Source organism: Aquila chrysaetos, chromosome 2 (genome assembly GCF_900496995.4).
Source record: "Aquila chrysaetos chrysaetos chromosome 2, bAquChr1.4, whole genome shotgun sequence".
NCBI classification, from domain to species: Eukaryota; Metazoa; Chordata; class Aves; order Accipitriformes; family Accipitridae; genus Aquila; species Aquila chrysaetos.
Window position 1 is genome coordinate 61,115,878 of NC_044005.1, and position 18,456 is coordinate 61,134,333.

Genomic DNA, 18,456 nt, shown 5'->3' on the forward strand with positions numbered 1-18,456 from the left:
GAATTAAATGCATGATTGTTAATGTGGCATTGAAATTGAGTTGTTAATCATATGAAAGTCAGGAAAATCAAAGTTATGATTCCCAGAACAAATATAACAGGGTCCCTTTGGTCATGTGTGGTATTTCATGTTTCTGAAGTTTTATGCTTTAATTTATAATGCGCTATATTACAGAGTTATGGTTCCCACAGCAGCTATAACTTTGAATTTTCTAACTTTCATGCAATTAAAATTTCAAACTCAATGCTGCTGTTTTATAGTTTGCTGAATTACCAGCCCTCATCCTGATAGTATATTTGAGATTGTAAGAGACCTATTAAATAATATTTTGAAATTATTTTTTGTTAAAAATTCTGGAATTTGTATGCTTATATTTAGACACAACAGAAACCATGTTTAATGGAAAAAAAGGCTTTAAAGAAGTTTAATAGATGTGTTGCTTTTCTTTTTACCCTAGTTTTGGATGATGAAGACAGCAACAATATTACAGTAGGTTCTCTTGTCACTGTTCTGGTCACACTAACAAGACAGACCATGGCAGTAAGTATTAAGAATACTTGTTCTTTCAGGGTAACTGCAAGCATATGCTAATAAACAGGCATTTCTTCTTTGCAAGCTAACAGTATTTCGTAAATATAACTGTAAAATTAAGATTTGAAATTGAGAACTTGTGCTCTTAATCCTCCTTTATGTTTTTGTTTCTGGATGAGAATGTTTTCCTGGAATCAAACCAAAGTTCAGTCTGACCCATTGCAGTTGTCTAGGGAACAGTAAAATATGGCAAATGATACTGCCCTGAGGTTTGTAAATAACAGGAAAAGAGACATTCAGAAACTTAGTTCTTGAACTAGAATAAAGTGTTCACTCAAGTCCTTAGGACAGTGTTTGATTTCACTTTATGCGGGCTCATAATGTTACAAATCTTTTGGGTGTTTTAGACACTTTTATGAAAGAAATTCAGTCCAGCAGAATATACATAACTTAATATAAAGGAGGTACACCAGTGCTGCATGAAGAAAGTGGTCCGCTGAATGGGTGGCAATGTGGGATAACCAAAATAATACTACACCCTAGTAGTTAAACTTCTGACTTGTGCTTATTTTTTAGCTTAAGATGCGGTAATAACTTTCTTTGAACAAAATACTTAATGCAGGGAAATTAAACAAACTTTTGCCTAACAAAGTCTACAGTGTCAATTTTTTGTATCTGTACTATTCAGATAATTGTCTAAGAAAATAAAGTCTGAGTTATGCCTCTAAGGTAAGGCATACTAGCATGAATATTACAGTTGAGGATCAGACTAGCCATTGAAACCAGTTCAGCAGAAAGCAGTCTGTATATATAAGTACCATGTGTTCATGCTATGGAATTTAAGAATGCATCATCTCAATGATAACTGAGGATGCAGTAGGTAGAAAGTAACAGCACCATATCGCTATGCTGGATCTTAAAAAAGAAGGAGACTGGGAATTGTTAGCATACTGGACTGTACTTAGAAATTAATTAAAATGTCTGACAGCATATAGAAAACTCATTTAAGATGTTTTCTACATGAACTCCACTAGGCAGTCTGGCATCGAGATACATGACCTAAAAACTAGAGCTAGCCTTTTATATGATGCTTTTTTTGTGCTGGTATCTCTCATTTGCCATCTTTATATGACAGCTCCTTATGAATGATTTTTTTTTTTTTAAATGGCATATAGTATGTTTTGAAGAAAGAAATGCATGAAAAAATTCCATTTGCATAGAGATGTTCTAGTCTACATAATACCAACATTGTGTTTTGTCTTAATGCTTCATATTTCTGGTTTGATTTGTTGTCCCGTGTCCCTGAGTAGCAGTGCAGCTGTTGAAGTTTTTAATGCTCTGGCAACTGAAGCAGAATTTGCAGTTCACTGCTGCTTGCTTTTGTGATACAGAATTTCTATGCTTTATAAAACAAGTAGATTCTTTGGAATAAGATGACATGTTGTTGCTAAATTTTTTTATAATGCTAGTGATGGAAAAATGCTAGACCAAATGTTTGAAATTAGTGTTTAATTTTGATCTGTTAATTTTGTGTTGTGTTTGTCACCAATAAAAGAATTTGCCATAATGAGTAAAGCCTTCAGACCTGATTAAGATGATTTAGTTTATGTTCAAGTATAAAATAATAATTTGCTCTTTTGGTACAGAGAGGCTTTAATAGTTTTCACATCTTTCTCTAACCAGGAAGTGTTCGAAAAGGAACAGTCTATATGTGCAGCAGAAGAACAACCAACAGAAGACGGGGTAAGTGAAGAATGAATGTTCCTCTTGCTAGCTAAAGAGAACTTTTTCAGCTCTTGAGTTGCTAATTGTGTGCTTCTCAAGCATGTTTTTTTCCAGAAATGACTACTGAAGTGTCTCTTGAGCTATGCTTTCTAACTTTTAAGCTAAGCTTAAAATGCTTAAAGTACAGTGAATGCCTGAAATTTAATGAACAGAATAAATATTTTAAACACTGCTTTCCTACAGCAAGGAGATGTCAACAAAGTTAAGAGCAAAGGATGGCAGCAAAAGAATAAAGGAACCAAGAAAGCTTCAAAATCAAAGAAAAAGAAGCCATTGAAAAAGAAACCTGTGCCACCTTCATTGCAGCCACCGAAACAGCAGAAGCAAAAACAAGCTAATGGGGTAGCTCATAGATTCATTAATATTTTAGTATTTTGTTCAGCTTATCACTCCTAATCTGATGGGTTTTTTGTATCTATCTATTACATTTCATTCTATGCTTTTGTAAAGCATATTTCCTAAAATCGCATTTTTCTTCTTTGCATTTAAAAATTACTGGTAAAATAATCAGGGAACCACCACAGTAATGTTTCCAGTGGCCTGCTGAAAGTTGTGCCCAACTTACTTTAGAAGTCTGGCTTCATAGTCCCTTCTTATTTGTTCTTGTAAATGCTGCCTTCTGCGAGGTAAATTGTTCTGTACCTTCTACTTTTCCTTTAAAGTTAATAACTGAAATGAGACTTTCTTCTGGTAGATTAAGTAGCTTTAATACCTTTATGCTCCCACTGCATGGTGTTTTCTCTACCTCATGGGCTGTGTTGTAGGTACTTTCTTATATTCTCTCTAATTTTTTTATGACTTTTTGAAATGTGACCTCAGAATCAAATACTGTTTTCTCCCATTCATGTTGTGGATGCCATATGGAGAAGGAAAATTGCTTCCCTGCTCCTCTTAGCACATGAGGTGAAAAGGATTAATCTTCACTGTAGACATACTCTGTGACACAAGAAGGGTGTAGATCAAAATAGGAAATAAGGGCTATGACCGTAAGACAGGTGCTGTGAACGTGCTTTTTGGTTTTTCTTTCCCATTAGGAAGTAGTTGCAAAGGAAGAAGAGGAGGAGATCTCAGATAAAGGAAGTGAATCTGAAGAAGAAGAAACAAACAGGGACTCTCAAAGTGAAAAAGATGATGGAAGTGACAGAGACTCTGACAGAGAACAAGATGAGAAGCAAAACAAAGATGATGAAGCTGTAAGCCTTACTTTTTCTTGAAGGGTAATGTTGCCTCTGGGGCTGAGAGAAAATGCATTTTAATCCTCTGGCATCCCCTCAGGCTAGGCAACACTAGGATGAAGGAGTAATATCAGTTCTCTAGAGTTTTTTAGACTTTATTCTGGCATAAGAGCTTTGTCATTGCAAGTCTGTTTGAGAGAGCAGTGAAGGGTCTTTGCAGCATAGACAGAAAACTTAAAAACGACATGAGAAAAATAGCTTAACTTCAGGGTAAGATTGTAATGTTTCTTTCAGCTTAATTTGATTACTAGCTGCTGCAGATTTTGTGAGATAAAGTCTCTCCTTTGAACTTTGTTCTTTACATGCAGGGGCTGTTGCATACTGCATAATGCATACTATAAGCATGCAGTAGTTGAATGAACTTGTACATGTGCTTACTAAACTCTAGTAACTGTTAATAATTTAGTCAGTCATTTGAAACTGTAATTGTAATTGAGAATGAGGCATTGTGGTGGTAGATGATTTCTGCACCACAGGTCTTACAGTGGAAGACTTGAGTGTGACAGCTGGAAGTCCTGTACAGGGTGAGAATAAGCTTCTGAAGGGAAAAGAATCATCAGGCTTGTAATCAGGACTCTTACAGCTTAGGTAGTGAGTGTTCATAGGCAGTGCTGTAGAAGTGAGTTTTGAAGAATGTGTGCAAGCCCCGCAGATCTGTGTTTTGTTTTTTTTTTTGTTTAATATTTATATGAATGGTCTCTTTAGTTTTACTGTTGCTTGATTTTTTTTTTTTCTTTCAATCATACTGTATAACTTAATCTCTACATGCCTTTCCCTGTTATAATGTATTGTGTAGCACAAGAACTTGTCATATGTATCATTTCCATGGGCTAAAATGTCTTTCTTTTTTTAACGCAAAAGGTGGCTAGTGCACAGTAACTCTTTAAACTTGTCTTTGACAGGAGTGGCAAGAACTACAGCAAAGTATACAGAGAAAGGAACGAGCCCTTCTTGAAACGAAGTCAAAGATAACACATCCCGTTTACAGTCTTTTTTTTCCTGAGGTGAGTAATAGAAAACATTACAGTTGCGAAACATGAGAATTAATGTAATACAAATTAATTGCTCTTTTTGTATTTTTACTGTAAATACTGGGCTTTTTTAAAAGTCTAATACTTGAAAAAATTGCTAATCTTAATTTAAAAAAGTCTAAATTTATAAAATCCTCTTAAACTTCTTCAGATACTTGCCTAAAAACTTTTAATGTATTATTCTTTCTATCCAGTTCCCAGAGACTTGCAAACTTGCATAGAATTTAAGGTCCCTTTTTGATGGCAATAATGCTAAAGTTTTCTTTTTATGATGATCTGCTACATATAGATAGATTCAGAATGAAACCTTTCAGATATATAGGGATCTAATCTGTAGTCCTTTTTTGTGTGTGTGTGTGCGCTATGGAATGTGAAAGCACAGCAGTGGCTCTAATATAGAGTATTAACTTGCTCTTTATCTAACTGCAAGCACCTGTGGGTGGGGGACGATGTCCTGATCCCCCCCCGTGTTGACAGTAATGACAGGAGAGTTTAGGGGTCATTTGGATCAGCAGATTGTTTTGGCTTGCTGCTTGACTTCAAGTCTCAGTGCAGCAGTGTGGTGGCAACACAGTGTGTGGCTGTGGAAGATGGAGAGGGTTGGTAAAGCTGTCTCTCTCTACCACAGTGTAGTCTGGAAGTGGCGGAAGCCCATTGTGGAACAGTCTTTTTCCTATAGAGCTCAAAAATACAAGATCAGGTGTGGATTGGTATCAGAGGAAGGGATGTATTTGAGAGTGGTGACTCAGTGTAGGAGATAGGCTGAGGTGTCTCCACAGCAGCCTTTGGTGTTGAAAGTATGTTCTGATATATCAGTTGTTACTTACACAAACAGCTGACCACTCAGTTGGTGTCTGAAAACCAGTTGCAGCAATGAAACCGTGAAAAAGATGGGATTTTTCAAAGTGCAGGATTTGTGTTCTGAGCAAATAAGTTAGGTCTTTGGGAGGTGACCAGATTGGGACCAGGAGGAAGGAGTATTTGGCTACATTTCCCTTCCAGGCCAGTGGTTCAGAGGGTTTCCTTTGCTTCCCTGCTGTCTGACTAGGGAGCTAATCTAGGATATCTTCTCTCGTCTTGCTGTCTCCAGTAACAGGGAGATGAGATGCAAGGCTTATGCTTCCTCTTGTGGTTTAAAGGAGATAACTGAGATGGGGAAGAACAGGAAAACATGAGAAAAAAGGAAGATGTGTATATTTGCTCCTTCTTTTCAGTCCCCAAGGCTCTTTATGTCTGTACCCTGTACAGCTTGTTGCACGTGCAAAACATATTCTGTTGTCCCCATGCTTGCGATCATACTGTTCCTGCTGTTTTTACCTAGTTCTGCCATCATTAGAAAGTAAAGTGTGGGAAGCAAGATGTGTTGCTAAGGGGCCAGACAAGATATACAAATAAACCAAATAAATTGTTTTCCTGGAGGCCTTAGCTGAGAGTTGTGTGGCCTCACAACATCTAGTTTTGTAATGGCTGATCTTAATGCTGTATTTTCCTGATACTGTTAGGTACCCTCCCATCTCTCAGTACAGCTTCCAGCAGTACACCAGCATAACAGAAAAAGGTGTACTGGCGTTCTGCTCTTCTGGCTGCCTTAGATCATGTCAAATATGCAGCAGAGTCTTAATACCTCCTTGCTGCGAAGGCAGCTGGCTTTGGTCATCAGTCTTAAGCTCAAACAGTGAGTATGTGCTGTGCCCAGTGCCACAGGGGCGCTAACTATTTGTATTTCTTTTTTACTGCACTGAGAGTTCCTTTGGAGACTTCGCTTATACTTACTCTGTACAAAGCTGCTTAAGCTTCAGCTGTGTGTAACCAAGCTGGTGATGGGTTTTATGATAAAACCTAAATACTATGCTAAAAAAATAATCTAGGGCTGAACTGAATGCTTGAACTTGAAAGATATACATGTACTGTCTCATGGTACTGCAGCTGTAAATTTTCCAACCTCTTGTCAATGATTTCCCCAAAGTTGAATGCAGCTGTACTTAGAGCTGTAGCTGCAGTTGGGGCATGTTCAGATAAAGCTGATTTGCAATGTCTGAAGAACAAACTCCATCATACTCTCTGGGTGTTTTTTCATCTGTGATCTAGAGTATTATGTGTATTGTGGTCATGGCCAGTTCTGAGATGCCAAGTTACAGTTGAAATGCTGTAGTTGTGTGAATCTGTATTTCCAGAATTTACGGATGTTTGATGTAGCTGAGCCTAATATACTTGTTCTCAGGAGGTAGCCTTAACACTTCATCTAAGTTTTTGGGCAGTCGATTACTCTGCCAGAGATGCATCTTTAATCTATGCAGGTTCCTAAATAATTATCTTATGCTCCTGCATCCATGGATCCAGAAACTGCACAGATTGTAGTTTTGACATTTTTAGGTAGAAACTGGCACCGGTGTTCCAATTTCATGAACATACTGGTTCCCTGGCATGCCAAACCTTGCACCCATCTGTTAAAGGGCATTTTGCCCGCTTGCCTGTTAGCTTGCCAGATTCTCACAGGCATAAACTTTAAATTCCACCCAATAAGAGACAGGAAAATGACACTCCTGCACAGTTGTCCTTTCTATAAAAAAGCAGTGGTGCTTTGGGGTCAGGAGCTTTACTTTCAAAGAGTTTACTGTATAGATTCCTTTGAGCATTAGATCAATGAATGTTGTTTGTTCTGGTATTTCTTTCCCCCCATGGCTGCTATTTTTACCAGTTTTTGTGAAAATCCAGTTGACAGTTTTGATCTTTGTTCTAAAAAAAATATTCCTTGCCATTGAGAGCGATGGAAGCACACATAATACCTAGTAAGTCACCACAGTGTTTTGGTAACATCAAAAATAACACATTGATACAAATGCAGATCCTTTTTTCAATGGTCAGAATCCTTATAGACCCAAAATGGCGAGTAGCCATTTCTGTAATGGATCTAGCATCTGTAGTTCTTGTTCATCTGTACTGTTTATACTGTTTATCCTTCTATTCCTAGAGGCCCCTTGGCTAGGAAATAAACACTTTGACTGCATAAGATTCTTCTTTGCTACAGCTGTCAAGCAGATTGACAATATATTTATTGTTGAAACTTACAGATTAAATAACTTATGCCTTGTAATCACATGGGACGGTTTTTCATAAAGAAAATCACTTGGAATAGTTGTAAAAAGGACTTACAATTCCACAAATTCTGTTCTTAAGTAGTATATGAATAGGTTTTTGTCATGTTCTCAGGGCCTGTTGTTCTAAATACATGAAGGAATGCTGTTGCTTTACTGTGATGCAGTTGCTTTTACTTTTATACATTGTAAAATGGGCATTAACATATTGAATTAATTTTACACTGCTCTGGGACTCAACAGTGCTAATCAGGGTGTTTTGGTTGCTGGTGTGAGTGTCTTGCTGCTGTAAATCTGTAGCTTGCTAGTTGAATATTTCAGTGAGATGGTGATAAGTATTACTAGTGTAACAATTAGTTACTTCAAAAGAGAAAAGGAGTTAATTTAGCTTTTGTAATTTTTCAGCCTGCATTATTTAAATTTCAGATCACCACACGTTGGCTTCTGAAGTGTTAAAAAAACCAAAAACAAACCAACAAACCAAAAAAAACCCCCAACACACCAAAACTACTGAACTTTTGATTCTTTCAGTAGAGACAAAAGTTCTTCAAATTCTACACATTAACAGCATTTGCTTCCCCCCTGTGGAATTTGGAAGGGTCTCATTGGTGGTGATGAAGTCCACTGTATCCTTTCATTCAGTCCTTCCAATGCTGTTAGATTAAAAACAAAACAACCACATTCATGTGGCACTGAAGCAGCTATCTGATTGTTGTTGGTGTAAATTTATAAAAATTGGCCTCCTGGTTTGCATCTTATGGCAGTTACAAGTCAAGCTCCACTCGTTAGGGCTCCAGTCCATTATAAACATGATCAGTTGTCAGACTATTGGGGTGGGTAAAAATTGTTTTGGAACACAGTTCAGCAGTTTAACATTTGGGTTGTCTAAAAGGTGTGGGTTTTTTCCCTAAGGGTAAGATTATGCTGATATGACTATTACCTATCTACTAAAATATTTCTTCATAAATATGAAGAAGTCTCCTCCTTTCCCACCCCCCTTCTCGCTTTTTTTAAGAAAAGATATAAGGAGGTGAAGGAATGGAAACTTGCTTTACAGTAATAAACTAACTTCTTTGCAATAGAAAGGTTTCAGCTTCAATTAAAACAAAGAGGATTTTGCCTAGAATGTGTGCCAGAGGGTTAACCATAAAGGAATAGTGGTTAAATGAAGAGCAGTTGATGTTGAAGAGCTATAGTCTTTCCCATTTGAGAGTGGTTGTGTCTATGCTGCTGAACTGCACCACAGTCTTAAAAATCTGATTCCAGTTGAGGGATAAACTATTATTTTTTGTACGGTGTTGCTGTCTTTTATGAAGAACTGCACTCATTTAATTTCACTGAGTTTAGAAACTCTGCTTTAGTGCCTGCAGTGGCAAGACCTTTGAGAGCTGAAGCTATTTTGAAAGCTGTGTGTGACAGGCAGCAGTTGTTGGGTATCCTTTACAAATACCAATATTGCCTGCGGTTCATACTTCCTTGAAGTGAAATCTTGATGTGTCCAAATTCCAACTTTCAGGAGATTCCCACTTTTTGGAGGGGGAGAGAAGTGGGGCTAAACATATTTTACTGAAAAAGATTGTTTACTGTGAAGAGTACTTTATCTGTCTTTTGGTGTGCCTTGCTTTATATGCTGACATTTTTATCCAGGCTGGATTTCTGTTGAAGGACCTAAGCTAGTATTATATTGCATGAAGTTGCTTGTTAATCCTCAGTGGACACAATTCTTCAGAACGGTTCCATGTCTCACATGGTAGCTTAGCCTGAACATATGGAATGAAGCCTTTGGAGACCAACAGTTACTTGTGATAGCCTGTTTGCTTTCAGTGTGCAGTATGTAATACATACTTTATTCATACACATCCAAGAGTTTAAAAAACCCCACCAAAACCAAACCACCTCCTTTCTATCTGTATTATAAGGACCAGTGAATCATAATTACTTATTATAAAGTGTAGGGGCATCATTTTATATGACTTCAATAATCCTGTTTTTTTGGTGTTGTGTATTTTTTTTTTTTTTTATGAAAGGAAAAACAAGAATGGTGGTGGCTATATATTGCAGATCGGAAGGAGCAGATGCTAATATGTATGCCATATCACGTTTGTACACTAAAAGATAAAGAAGAGGTAAAGTACTTGAAGAATTTTCTTTTGGGGTATTACAAAACTATACTGAAGTGTCTTATGGTATGCAAATACATTTAGATTTTAATTTTTTCATACTTATCTCTGAAGATGGAAGACAAATTTTACTCTCCTGATAAAAGGTAGAGTCTTTTAACTGTGAAAGTTGATAACAGAGAAAGAAGAAATAATTTAAGAAGACTTTCAAGTTTCTTTGCAGAATATATTTTTTTTCCCTGATATCAAAAGCTGATGAAAACCAGTATTTGTACACAATGATCATTCTTAAAGAAAGTTATTCAAATGTGTGAGAAATATCAAGTGTCCTTCTTCTGTAAAGCAGAGGCTAAGACAAATTAATTAGCCTTGGCTCATGAACCTTTCTGAGACTGTAACGTTTGCCTGTGTTCTTTGCTTTTTTGAAAAATGGAGATTTGATGTATTTTGTTCTTTCAAACTAAATTTTATGTTCAATTTCAAATAACAGTAGAGTTAAACTAATACTTTCAGCAGACTAAATATTTTAACCTGTTTGGGTTTTTGAGATTTAGAAAGCATATAACAGGGTGAAATTGTACTTAATGTAGAGTTACTTGGTCTAATTCAGAAAAAAATGACTCGAGTATTCAACTTTCATGGAAGGTATTGTGCTTGGGCATTTTGTCTCTTTTCTGCAAGTATTTCATTATGTAGAGATTTTCATAGAAGTGTCACTTGTAAGAAACTAAAACTTTTAAAGAAAAAAGTATTATTCTGTAGCAGTATTTATTGCTCATTAGAGTACTCAGGTACTTGTTCTAACACATCACTTGAAAGCAGTAAGAACTTACGGCGTGAATTCTGTTTTGTAGGTAGAGCTGAAGTTCCCAGCACCAGGCAAACCTGGAAACTATCAGTACACAGTTTATTTAAGATCTGATTCATATATGGGACTGGACCAGATTAAACCATTGAAGGTGATGTTTAATTGTGTTGTATATTTGTATTATATTGAAAACTACTTCATATGGCTATTAAAACCCCCAAAGTCCTGGTATCTTTAAGAAGTCAAGCTGCCCTAATTTTAAAACAGTGGCAAGGAGGGACTTAAGTGGTTTCTGCCTGATGCCAGTAGTGGCAATTTTATGCTGGATTAAATGGGACTGAAGTTTGTGATGCTTTCCAGTGCCTGCATATTTTAATACACGGTTTCTCATGTTTATTCAATTTCTGCAGTATGGTTGGCTCTGGCTTTATACTTTGAGGTCTGCAATGCCATTTCCCTGCTCTTAGTCCTAGATACATCCAGTTAATAAGAAAAATGTGGCATGCCGTATTTCTGGAAGCAGTTGTTGGTTTTGTTTTCGTTTTTTGTGTTTGTTTTTTTTTTTTTTTAAACTGTCAATTTTGTGTGTGTGTAATTTGTTTTAGGGTTTTGTTTGTTTGTTTGTTTTCCCAAAGTGGTGTGTATTATCTGTAACACTTTTTTCCTGTCTTTTCTTTCTTTTTATTTATCCACTTACAGCTGGAAGTTCATGAAGCAAAACCAGTGCCAGAAAATCATCCACAATGGGATACAGCAATAGAGGGTGATGAGGACCAGGAAGACAGCGAGGGCTTTGAAGACAGTTTCGAGGAGGAAGAAGAGGAGGAGGAAGATGATGATTAAACAATACTATTGATTGACTACAATATCTGCACACACTGCAAACTCTTGGTCTGACTGTGGAACTGTACAATAACCAAGAAACACAGTACAGAAGCTTTGAGAAGGCTGAGTTTAATTTTTCTTTACCAATTAAGAGTGCATATGTAACTTCTCAGTGGAGGTGAAACAAATCTGTTGCCATTGATACACCTTGGAATATGCTTATGGCTCATTATAGCCTTCAAGTGCAGGATGGTGCATTTGTTTCAACTGAAAATAAAAGCTTTTTTATTATAAATGTCCGAAAGTGTGGGCTATGTATTGTCTGATCAGTTTAGGGTCCAATTTAAGTAAAAGGTACTATTAGCTAGGAGCAAACTTTAAATCAATTTTTCTGCGTTAGGGATTTATTTTAGAAAACGTTTTGGTATATTTGACATTACAAATCTCTGTTGATTGAAACAACATCTGCTCAACTTTCAGACTTGATTGGTTCTGTGGTATTCATTAAATATTTTGCTGTGATACTGCTCACGTCATTCATAGCTTTAAAAATCTGTTTTACTTAACTTGATCATCATAAATTGGCATCATACCCATTGCCACATTCCATATATTCTGGAGGGCTGCTTTTTTAGGACTGTTGCCTTTTTATGCCCAAGATTATAACGGAAATCATAAACTTTCTTGACTCTGCCATAGGATACTTATATTAATGGCTTAAAACATTTTTAAGCCTTTATTTCATCAGATCAGCAGAAGATCTGAGTCTTTTGATAAACAAAATGTCTGAAAGCAATTTTGGGACCATGTATTACGTAAGTTGGTGGCTTTTGTGTAATGCCTTTATAAAAGGTTCATACTGAAAGCCGAAGTATATTCTTAACTCTGAATCTACCTGACACTGTCGGAAATATTTTAAGGGTAAAACACAACATGCAAAGAGGGCATGTTTTGTATCAATTTTGAATTCCCATGAATAAACTGGACAATTTGATGGCTGTTTGCATTTGTAATAGTGTGCATCTCTTTGTCTGAGTTTTTTTACCTCAGTCTGCTTGCAGGGCTGTAAACAAGACAGTGATTCTATCCCTACTCCTGTTTTAAAAAAAACAAGTCTAATTAGAGAGTAAATGCAGGGAGGAGAGAATCAGGGCTGTTAGTGTATTGTATGACTTGACAAAAGCCATGGATGGATTCTTCCTTTTCTTCCTCTCAATAAAACAAATGAAGGTGATTAATTCCGAGCTGTATTTCTGTATTTCAGAAATACATATGAGTGTTCTGCAACTAGGAGCAATGCTGTAAAATGTGACAAATTGTCATGCAGGAAAATTTCCATCCTATGAAAATTGCCCAAAGCCAGAATAGGTGCACACTAATTTGTGACCTTGTTTATTAGAAAGGGTTGTCACTCTAAATGCAAATTCACATTGTTATATTCTTTGTAATTGCAATAGTTGCAAATAAAATTTGAAAATGTTCTAAATGAGATTATGGTATCTTTCAAAGTACTGCTGAAGTGCATATCGTGCAGGGAAAACTCTTGTAAAGCATAAGCAGTGTCAGGTGTTCAAATTAAAGAATGAAGACTAGGTTTAAATGGCTTTTAACTCCAGTTTTTATTTGCAAAGTACAGTAGAGTAATAACAATAAAAAAGCACTAGTTGCATTCCATAGGCTTTCAAGCCAAATACTGCGCTGATGAGAGAAATGCTTGAGGAAGAGTCACCAGACTCCTCATTATCAAGCAGGTAAAATGAATGCTAAACTTATTCATGGTGAACTTCTGTGGTTGTTAAAAGTTGGAAAGTGATTATAATTAGGGGATAAAATTGATAAGAGCATGGGGGTGGGGGGGAGTGCTCTGAATACTGATCCCTAAATTTTACTATTAAAAGTCAAGGTATACACCTGCAAGATTTGAATGCATTGAAGTGATTTAAAAAAAAAAAAAAAGAATCATGTCCCTGGTCTGAACACTGAAGTGTTTTTTTTTTTTGAAGATCGAAGCTGACAGATAGGATTACACTGAAATTCTGCAAACCAAGGATAATTCTATTGAGCTAACAAAGGCTAAATCTAATACTTCTTCAAATGTGAGTCTCCTGTATAGTCAAGGTAACTTAATAGAAGATGTGAGGAAAAAAATTGCAGTGGTATTGGAAATCTTCATAATGTGAAGAAGGCAGGCTGACACTTTCTTTCCTCAAAGTGTCAGCTATATAGTTGTGCATCATTTTACAGCGCCTTCCAAGACAGGTGCAAAAATGGGGCTGAGGAGGTATTTAAGAGCTTCACACAATTAAAAACACCAACTGCTGATGTACAACTCTTAGGAGTGTTACTACACTATTGAATTGTTGGTTGGTCTATCGTGTGGTGTGTCCATTTAATAACCATTTTTAAATAACAATTTGAATTGTCATTCAAAGATTGACTAACTCTCGCTTGAATAAGAGTTACCAGGATGGGTAAAACCTTACAGGAAGAAGCAGCATTTTGCACTCACTGTTCTGTATATGCCTTGCTTTTTGATAGGGCTTAGGAATGAATTCAGCCAATTTTAGACCTGACTGTTCTGAAACTCTGGACTAGTAACTAAGGAGTAAAAAAGTTCTAGAAGTAAAATCTGCTTTGCTGCTGCACTGCCTGTGCAATAGTGGTCCAAGCATAAGTTGGAAATGTCTAATGTTGTTTCAGTGTGAATAGATTTATTTCTGCCCTTCCGCTGTCAACGCTTCTTTTCGCAGCCTCTTGTTCTAGGTCAGAGTAGGCATGTGCACAGCTGGACTGTCCACCCAAGCAGTGATGCTGCAAATACCTTCAGGGCTTGCAGAAGCTACTTCCAAGGGGAAAAAATGGGACTTGGCTAGAACAGGGAGGAAGGTGATGCAGCGCAACTGGCCCTGCTCCTTCTGGCCCAGCTTCTGTATAGATATGGGGTGCTGGAACTTGCAATTAGTAGAGGGAAGCATCATGAATTAGATTTAGTGCTGATAAACACTGCTTGTTGAAATATGGGATAAATTTGAAGTAGATATGTGTAGGTATAAGGAACAAGTTATAAAAATGGGTTTTTCTTTATGTAAAATGATTAAACCTTCTGCTCCCCCCCCCCCCCCCCCCCGTGTTTACAGTGGTTGATTAATATTAAAGGAAATTTAACTTTTTTCTAGTCTGATGCTGGGTGACTAGAAAGTTACAATTGTGCAAAAAGCTGATAAACCCTCTCTAAATTGCAAATGTCTTGCGAGCAGGAAAGCCCTTAAGCTATAAGGGAAGAGAAGGTGTCTTTTCTGATGACTGGGTGTAGTTCCAGGCCACACTCCGGCAGAGGGAGGCAGGGGCATGGATTTCCTCAGGAAACCCTGGGATTCTTCCAGGGGATACCTAGCGTATTTTGAGCTGTACGTTTGGTTTTGGTTTCCCCCTTCCTGGATGGGGAAGGCACAGATGGAGGTTGCTTTTATTTTTTTTTTTTTTTTTTTTTTTTTGCTTTTAAAGAAACTCTACTGTTAACATATGTGTTCCCCTATTTTTATAACTGTTTATCTGTGGGTTTTTCCCCCCAAACTCCTTGCCAACTATTCATTTAAAAACTGCTGAAAGAAACCCATTTTAAGATTGGAATTATTTGAATTTTATTGCTATTTAATTATTTAAAAAAAAAAAACAACTGGCAGAGAAAGAAAGGCAATGCTTCCTTTTGTCTCTGGAATTGGTGTGTTAATGAGTCCATTTCGAGCCTTAAATGTTGCCTTTGCGTTAGTTTTTGGAAAAGTATTTGCGCAAGGTGGACATCATGAAGGTATCTGCAATTCAGCTGTATTTTAAATTCTGCAATGTGCGATATGTTAGGTGGTTCTACCATGAGGATGCCTCTGCCTCAAAGAGCAAATATGTGGGGTACCTGGGGTGCCTTGTGGGCGTCCGCAGTGCACCGTGGTTGCTCGAGTTTTACACTCTGTGCAGAAACACATTTAAAAATGCCCCTGGCAGTATTGTCTTCAAAATCTGCACAGGGCAACTCTCTTTTCCTAGGGTTTGTGGAAGACTTGGCAGAGCATCCCAGTGCTGGATTAGAGGTTGAGCGTGTGCTTAAAGTCATTTCTATTCCGTAAGGTAAGCAGGTGCTTTGTTGGCTGTGCTATGTTGGGGCCTTAGCAAGTCGGGGAGCAAATAGAAGAGAGAACTTTGGGTGACTCGTGTTCAGTATTGAACTCTAGATGGGATACCAGATTTGTACGCAGTATACACTGGGTGATGTTGATGGCTTGCAGTTCATTTCTTTCATGTCAATGTTTTGTTTTAAGATGCAATTTGAGACCACACAGACACTATTTAGTTGGTAGAAATAATTTTCTGCCAAAATTGTTTATATTTATTGCTCAGTTAAATAACAGAACTGTTACTGGCAATGAAACCTGTGAATAAATCTAATTAGCACCATAGATTGTAAAACTAATGATAGTATTTTAAAGCCAAATTGCATACACTCTACCTGGAATTTAAATTCAAATATGTGCTGAATCAGGAAGCATTTTCAACCTTTCACTGTATATAAGCCTTCTACATATATGCTCTAATAATTAAACAGGGAAGACGTTACAGTTACATTGCACGTGTGGAGTTTTAATGGCACAAAGGAGACTGCATGAACCACCTTGAGCAATTTTTTTTAATTCATTGACCTTTACTTTAAAATAAGGTGTGAGTGCTTTCCTTTTTATGCAGGCAACATAGCTAGATGCTTCATGGCACAAAGCTGGAGGCGTTCTGGGGGGAACCCCTAGAAAAGCTGGACATCTTGGGGGTATCTCCTGCAGGGCAGTCCCCGAGGCAGGACTGGGGCATCCCTGGTCCCACTCAGGCCAGTGAGGATGGCCCAGGCGTTGCTTTTGGCTTTGCTTGGGCATGGTTGTTAGCTGCTCCGAAGGCCAGGCTGGTATGAGGCCACCTTTAACTTCAGGTGGCAGAAAATGAAATGCTGCCCTTGCTGTGAAAGGCTGTCCTGGCTTTTAGGCATGGTTTTCCATCACTGGAGTTGTTCACGTGTGTGCCACAGATACGGCGTCTTTTGTAGCCTTTATACCCTGTACCGTTACACCCCATACCATTACACCCCATCAACCCACCCTGCTCCCTCCGATGGATACGCACCCCAAATGTATGCAGGGATCAGAATGAGACTATGCTCACCAATTCACTAGGCTGGTGTTTCCTGCAGCTGGGAAATGGGTTAGCAGTGACAGCAGGGACTTTGCCTTTGTACCTCCAAGCATCCGTACCGAGATGCCCTGATTTATTCGTGTGCCATCCTCCTGTCGAGGAGATGCTTCAGGAGTGGGAGGAGCGGAAGGCCAGCAGTGTATTGTTTATTAGGTGTTTTATTTTTTCCTTCCGGGCACACAACCCCTTCTCTGTGCCCAGATCACACCTATGGAATTTGTGCTTTCTAATGTATGCGCATGCAGTAAATTAAACTCAAATTGAATGACCAATTTCCTTACAGCTGAAGCTCCATTAATTACTATGTGTAAATCACATTAGCTGAGATTAGGTTATAATGGCTGTAAAATAGACACTGTCCACGACAGGGTGGCAAGATCTGGAGGCCCAGGTGACAATCACTTCAGTTGCTTGAAATGAACAGATGAAATGTGATAGTTCTTGCTTCATTTTGCGCCCAGCTTTTGGTCTGCCCACATTGGCCAGCTGTGCACATCCCTCCAAATCAATTCAGATGCAGGACAGCGTGTTGCTCTTTTGGTCACACGTACAAGGCATGGGTGGCAGCTTCCCATCAGAAGGCATTTTGAGCAACCTCATTTACGTCGTTAGCTTCTCCTATACATCATGTGGCAGAAGGGACTGCTGTGTACAGCAACTTCCTAAGGTTATGAGGATTTACTCTTTGCAGTTAACTTCCTCACATAAGGTTTTATCTTGGCTGTATCTTTTTATGGTTCCCTCCTGATGTAGATTTGTTAGGTGTATTTGATCCCCCCCTTTTTTTTTTCCTCCTTCATTGCAATTGAGGATGAATAGTTCATTCAGATGATGAAAAGCTGCCCCATTATATTTTACATTCAATTTCACATTTAATATATAGTATGTATGCTAAACGTTACTGCTGATTTGAAATACGGAGACTTCTATACACAGACTTTTCATTTCTGGGCAAAAACTGCCTTAAAAATGTCTGGCCCGTCTCTCAGCAAGCTTAGGCGATCAGGCAGGGCAGCTGGGGCCAGACCTCACGGTGGGGTGCAAGCAGCCCATGTCACCTGCTTGTCCCCCAGCCCGCCCCCCCAGAGACCTTCTGCCCCTGGGTCCCAATGCGGGGGGTCAGGCTCTTTTGGACGAGTGAAGAACCTCGTCTCCTGTTGGTGTGTTTTGCCTGGTAGCCGTGGAAGTCAGGACGATGGCCCCCACCACCTGAAGGATTGTCCCTTCTGGAAAGAGGGTGTTGGTGGGGGCTGGCTGGGTGCTGCTGCTCCTCCCGTGACGACGTCGTTCCCCCGGCGGTGACACCAGAGCTGGCCCTGCCGGGCACACAGCAACAGACGGGGCTCTGCGTTGAGCACTGTGGAAGCACTGAGACAAGCCCAAGCATTAAAGGCAAGAGAGGGATGGGTGGCACAGCCAGGGAGACCATCTTCGTGATGAGCTCAACAGAAGCAGAAGGCTTAAAAGAGAAATAATCGGGACGAAAGCAACTTAGTTTGTCCGGTCCGCTGCCTCCTTGCAACATCAACGCCAAGGCTATCCGTGCCCGGCGTGCCTCTAACCTTTTCCTCCAGAAGGCCGTCGATGGAGATGCCTTGAGCGGTCCCTGCCAGATGTCACCGGGGCGTCAGTGCCAGGCGGCAGCCGCAGGTCAGCGCTCGCTGCCCGGCCAGCCCTACCCAGCACCGCATCTTCCGCGCTCGCTGCTAAAAGCCAATTAAAACAAAAAATAGAGCGATATTGTTCAAACCCCAGCGTCTCTTAAAAGGGAAGCGTGGCCCTCTCGGTCAAATGTGA

The 18,456-nt window shown here is 38.8% G+C and overlaps 1 protein-coding gene across 1 annotated transcript in view; it reads left to right on the forward strand.

The window, feature by feature from the left end:
- The window catches only part of SEC63 (SEC63 homolog, protein translocation regulator), a 60,908-nt gene extending 48,484 nt beyond the window's left edge, over positions 1 to 12,424 (forward strand). The window contains exons 14-21 of the mRNA XM_030042521.2: positions 458 to 540; positions 2,215 to 2,274; positions 2,500 to 2,658; positions 3,351 to 3,509; positions 4,454 to 4,555; positions 9,705 to 9,803; positions 10,652 to 10,756; positions 11,305 to 12,424. Of these exons, the coding sequence (XP_029898381.1) occupies positions 458 to 540; positions 2,215 to 2,274; positions 2,500 to 2,658; positions 3,351 to 3,509; positions 4,454 to 4,555; positions 9,705 to 9,803; positions 10,652 to 10,756; positions 11,305 to 11,448 (911 nt within the window). The 3' untranslated portion in view covers positions 11,449 to 12,424. The remainder of the gene's footprint in view (positions 1 to 457; positions 541 to 2,214; positions 2,275 to 2,499; positions 2,659 to 3,350; positions 3,510 to 4,453; positions 4,556 to 9,704; positions 9,804 to 10,651; positions 10,757 to 11,304) is intronic.
- The last annotated feature ends 6,032 nt before the right edge of the window (positions 12,425 to 18,456 follow it).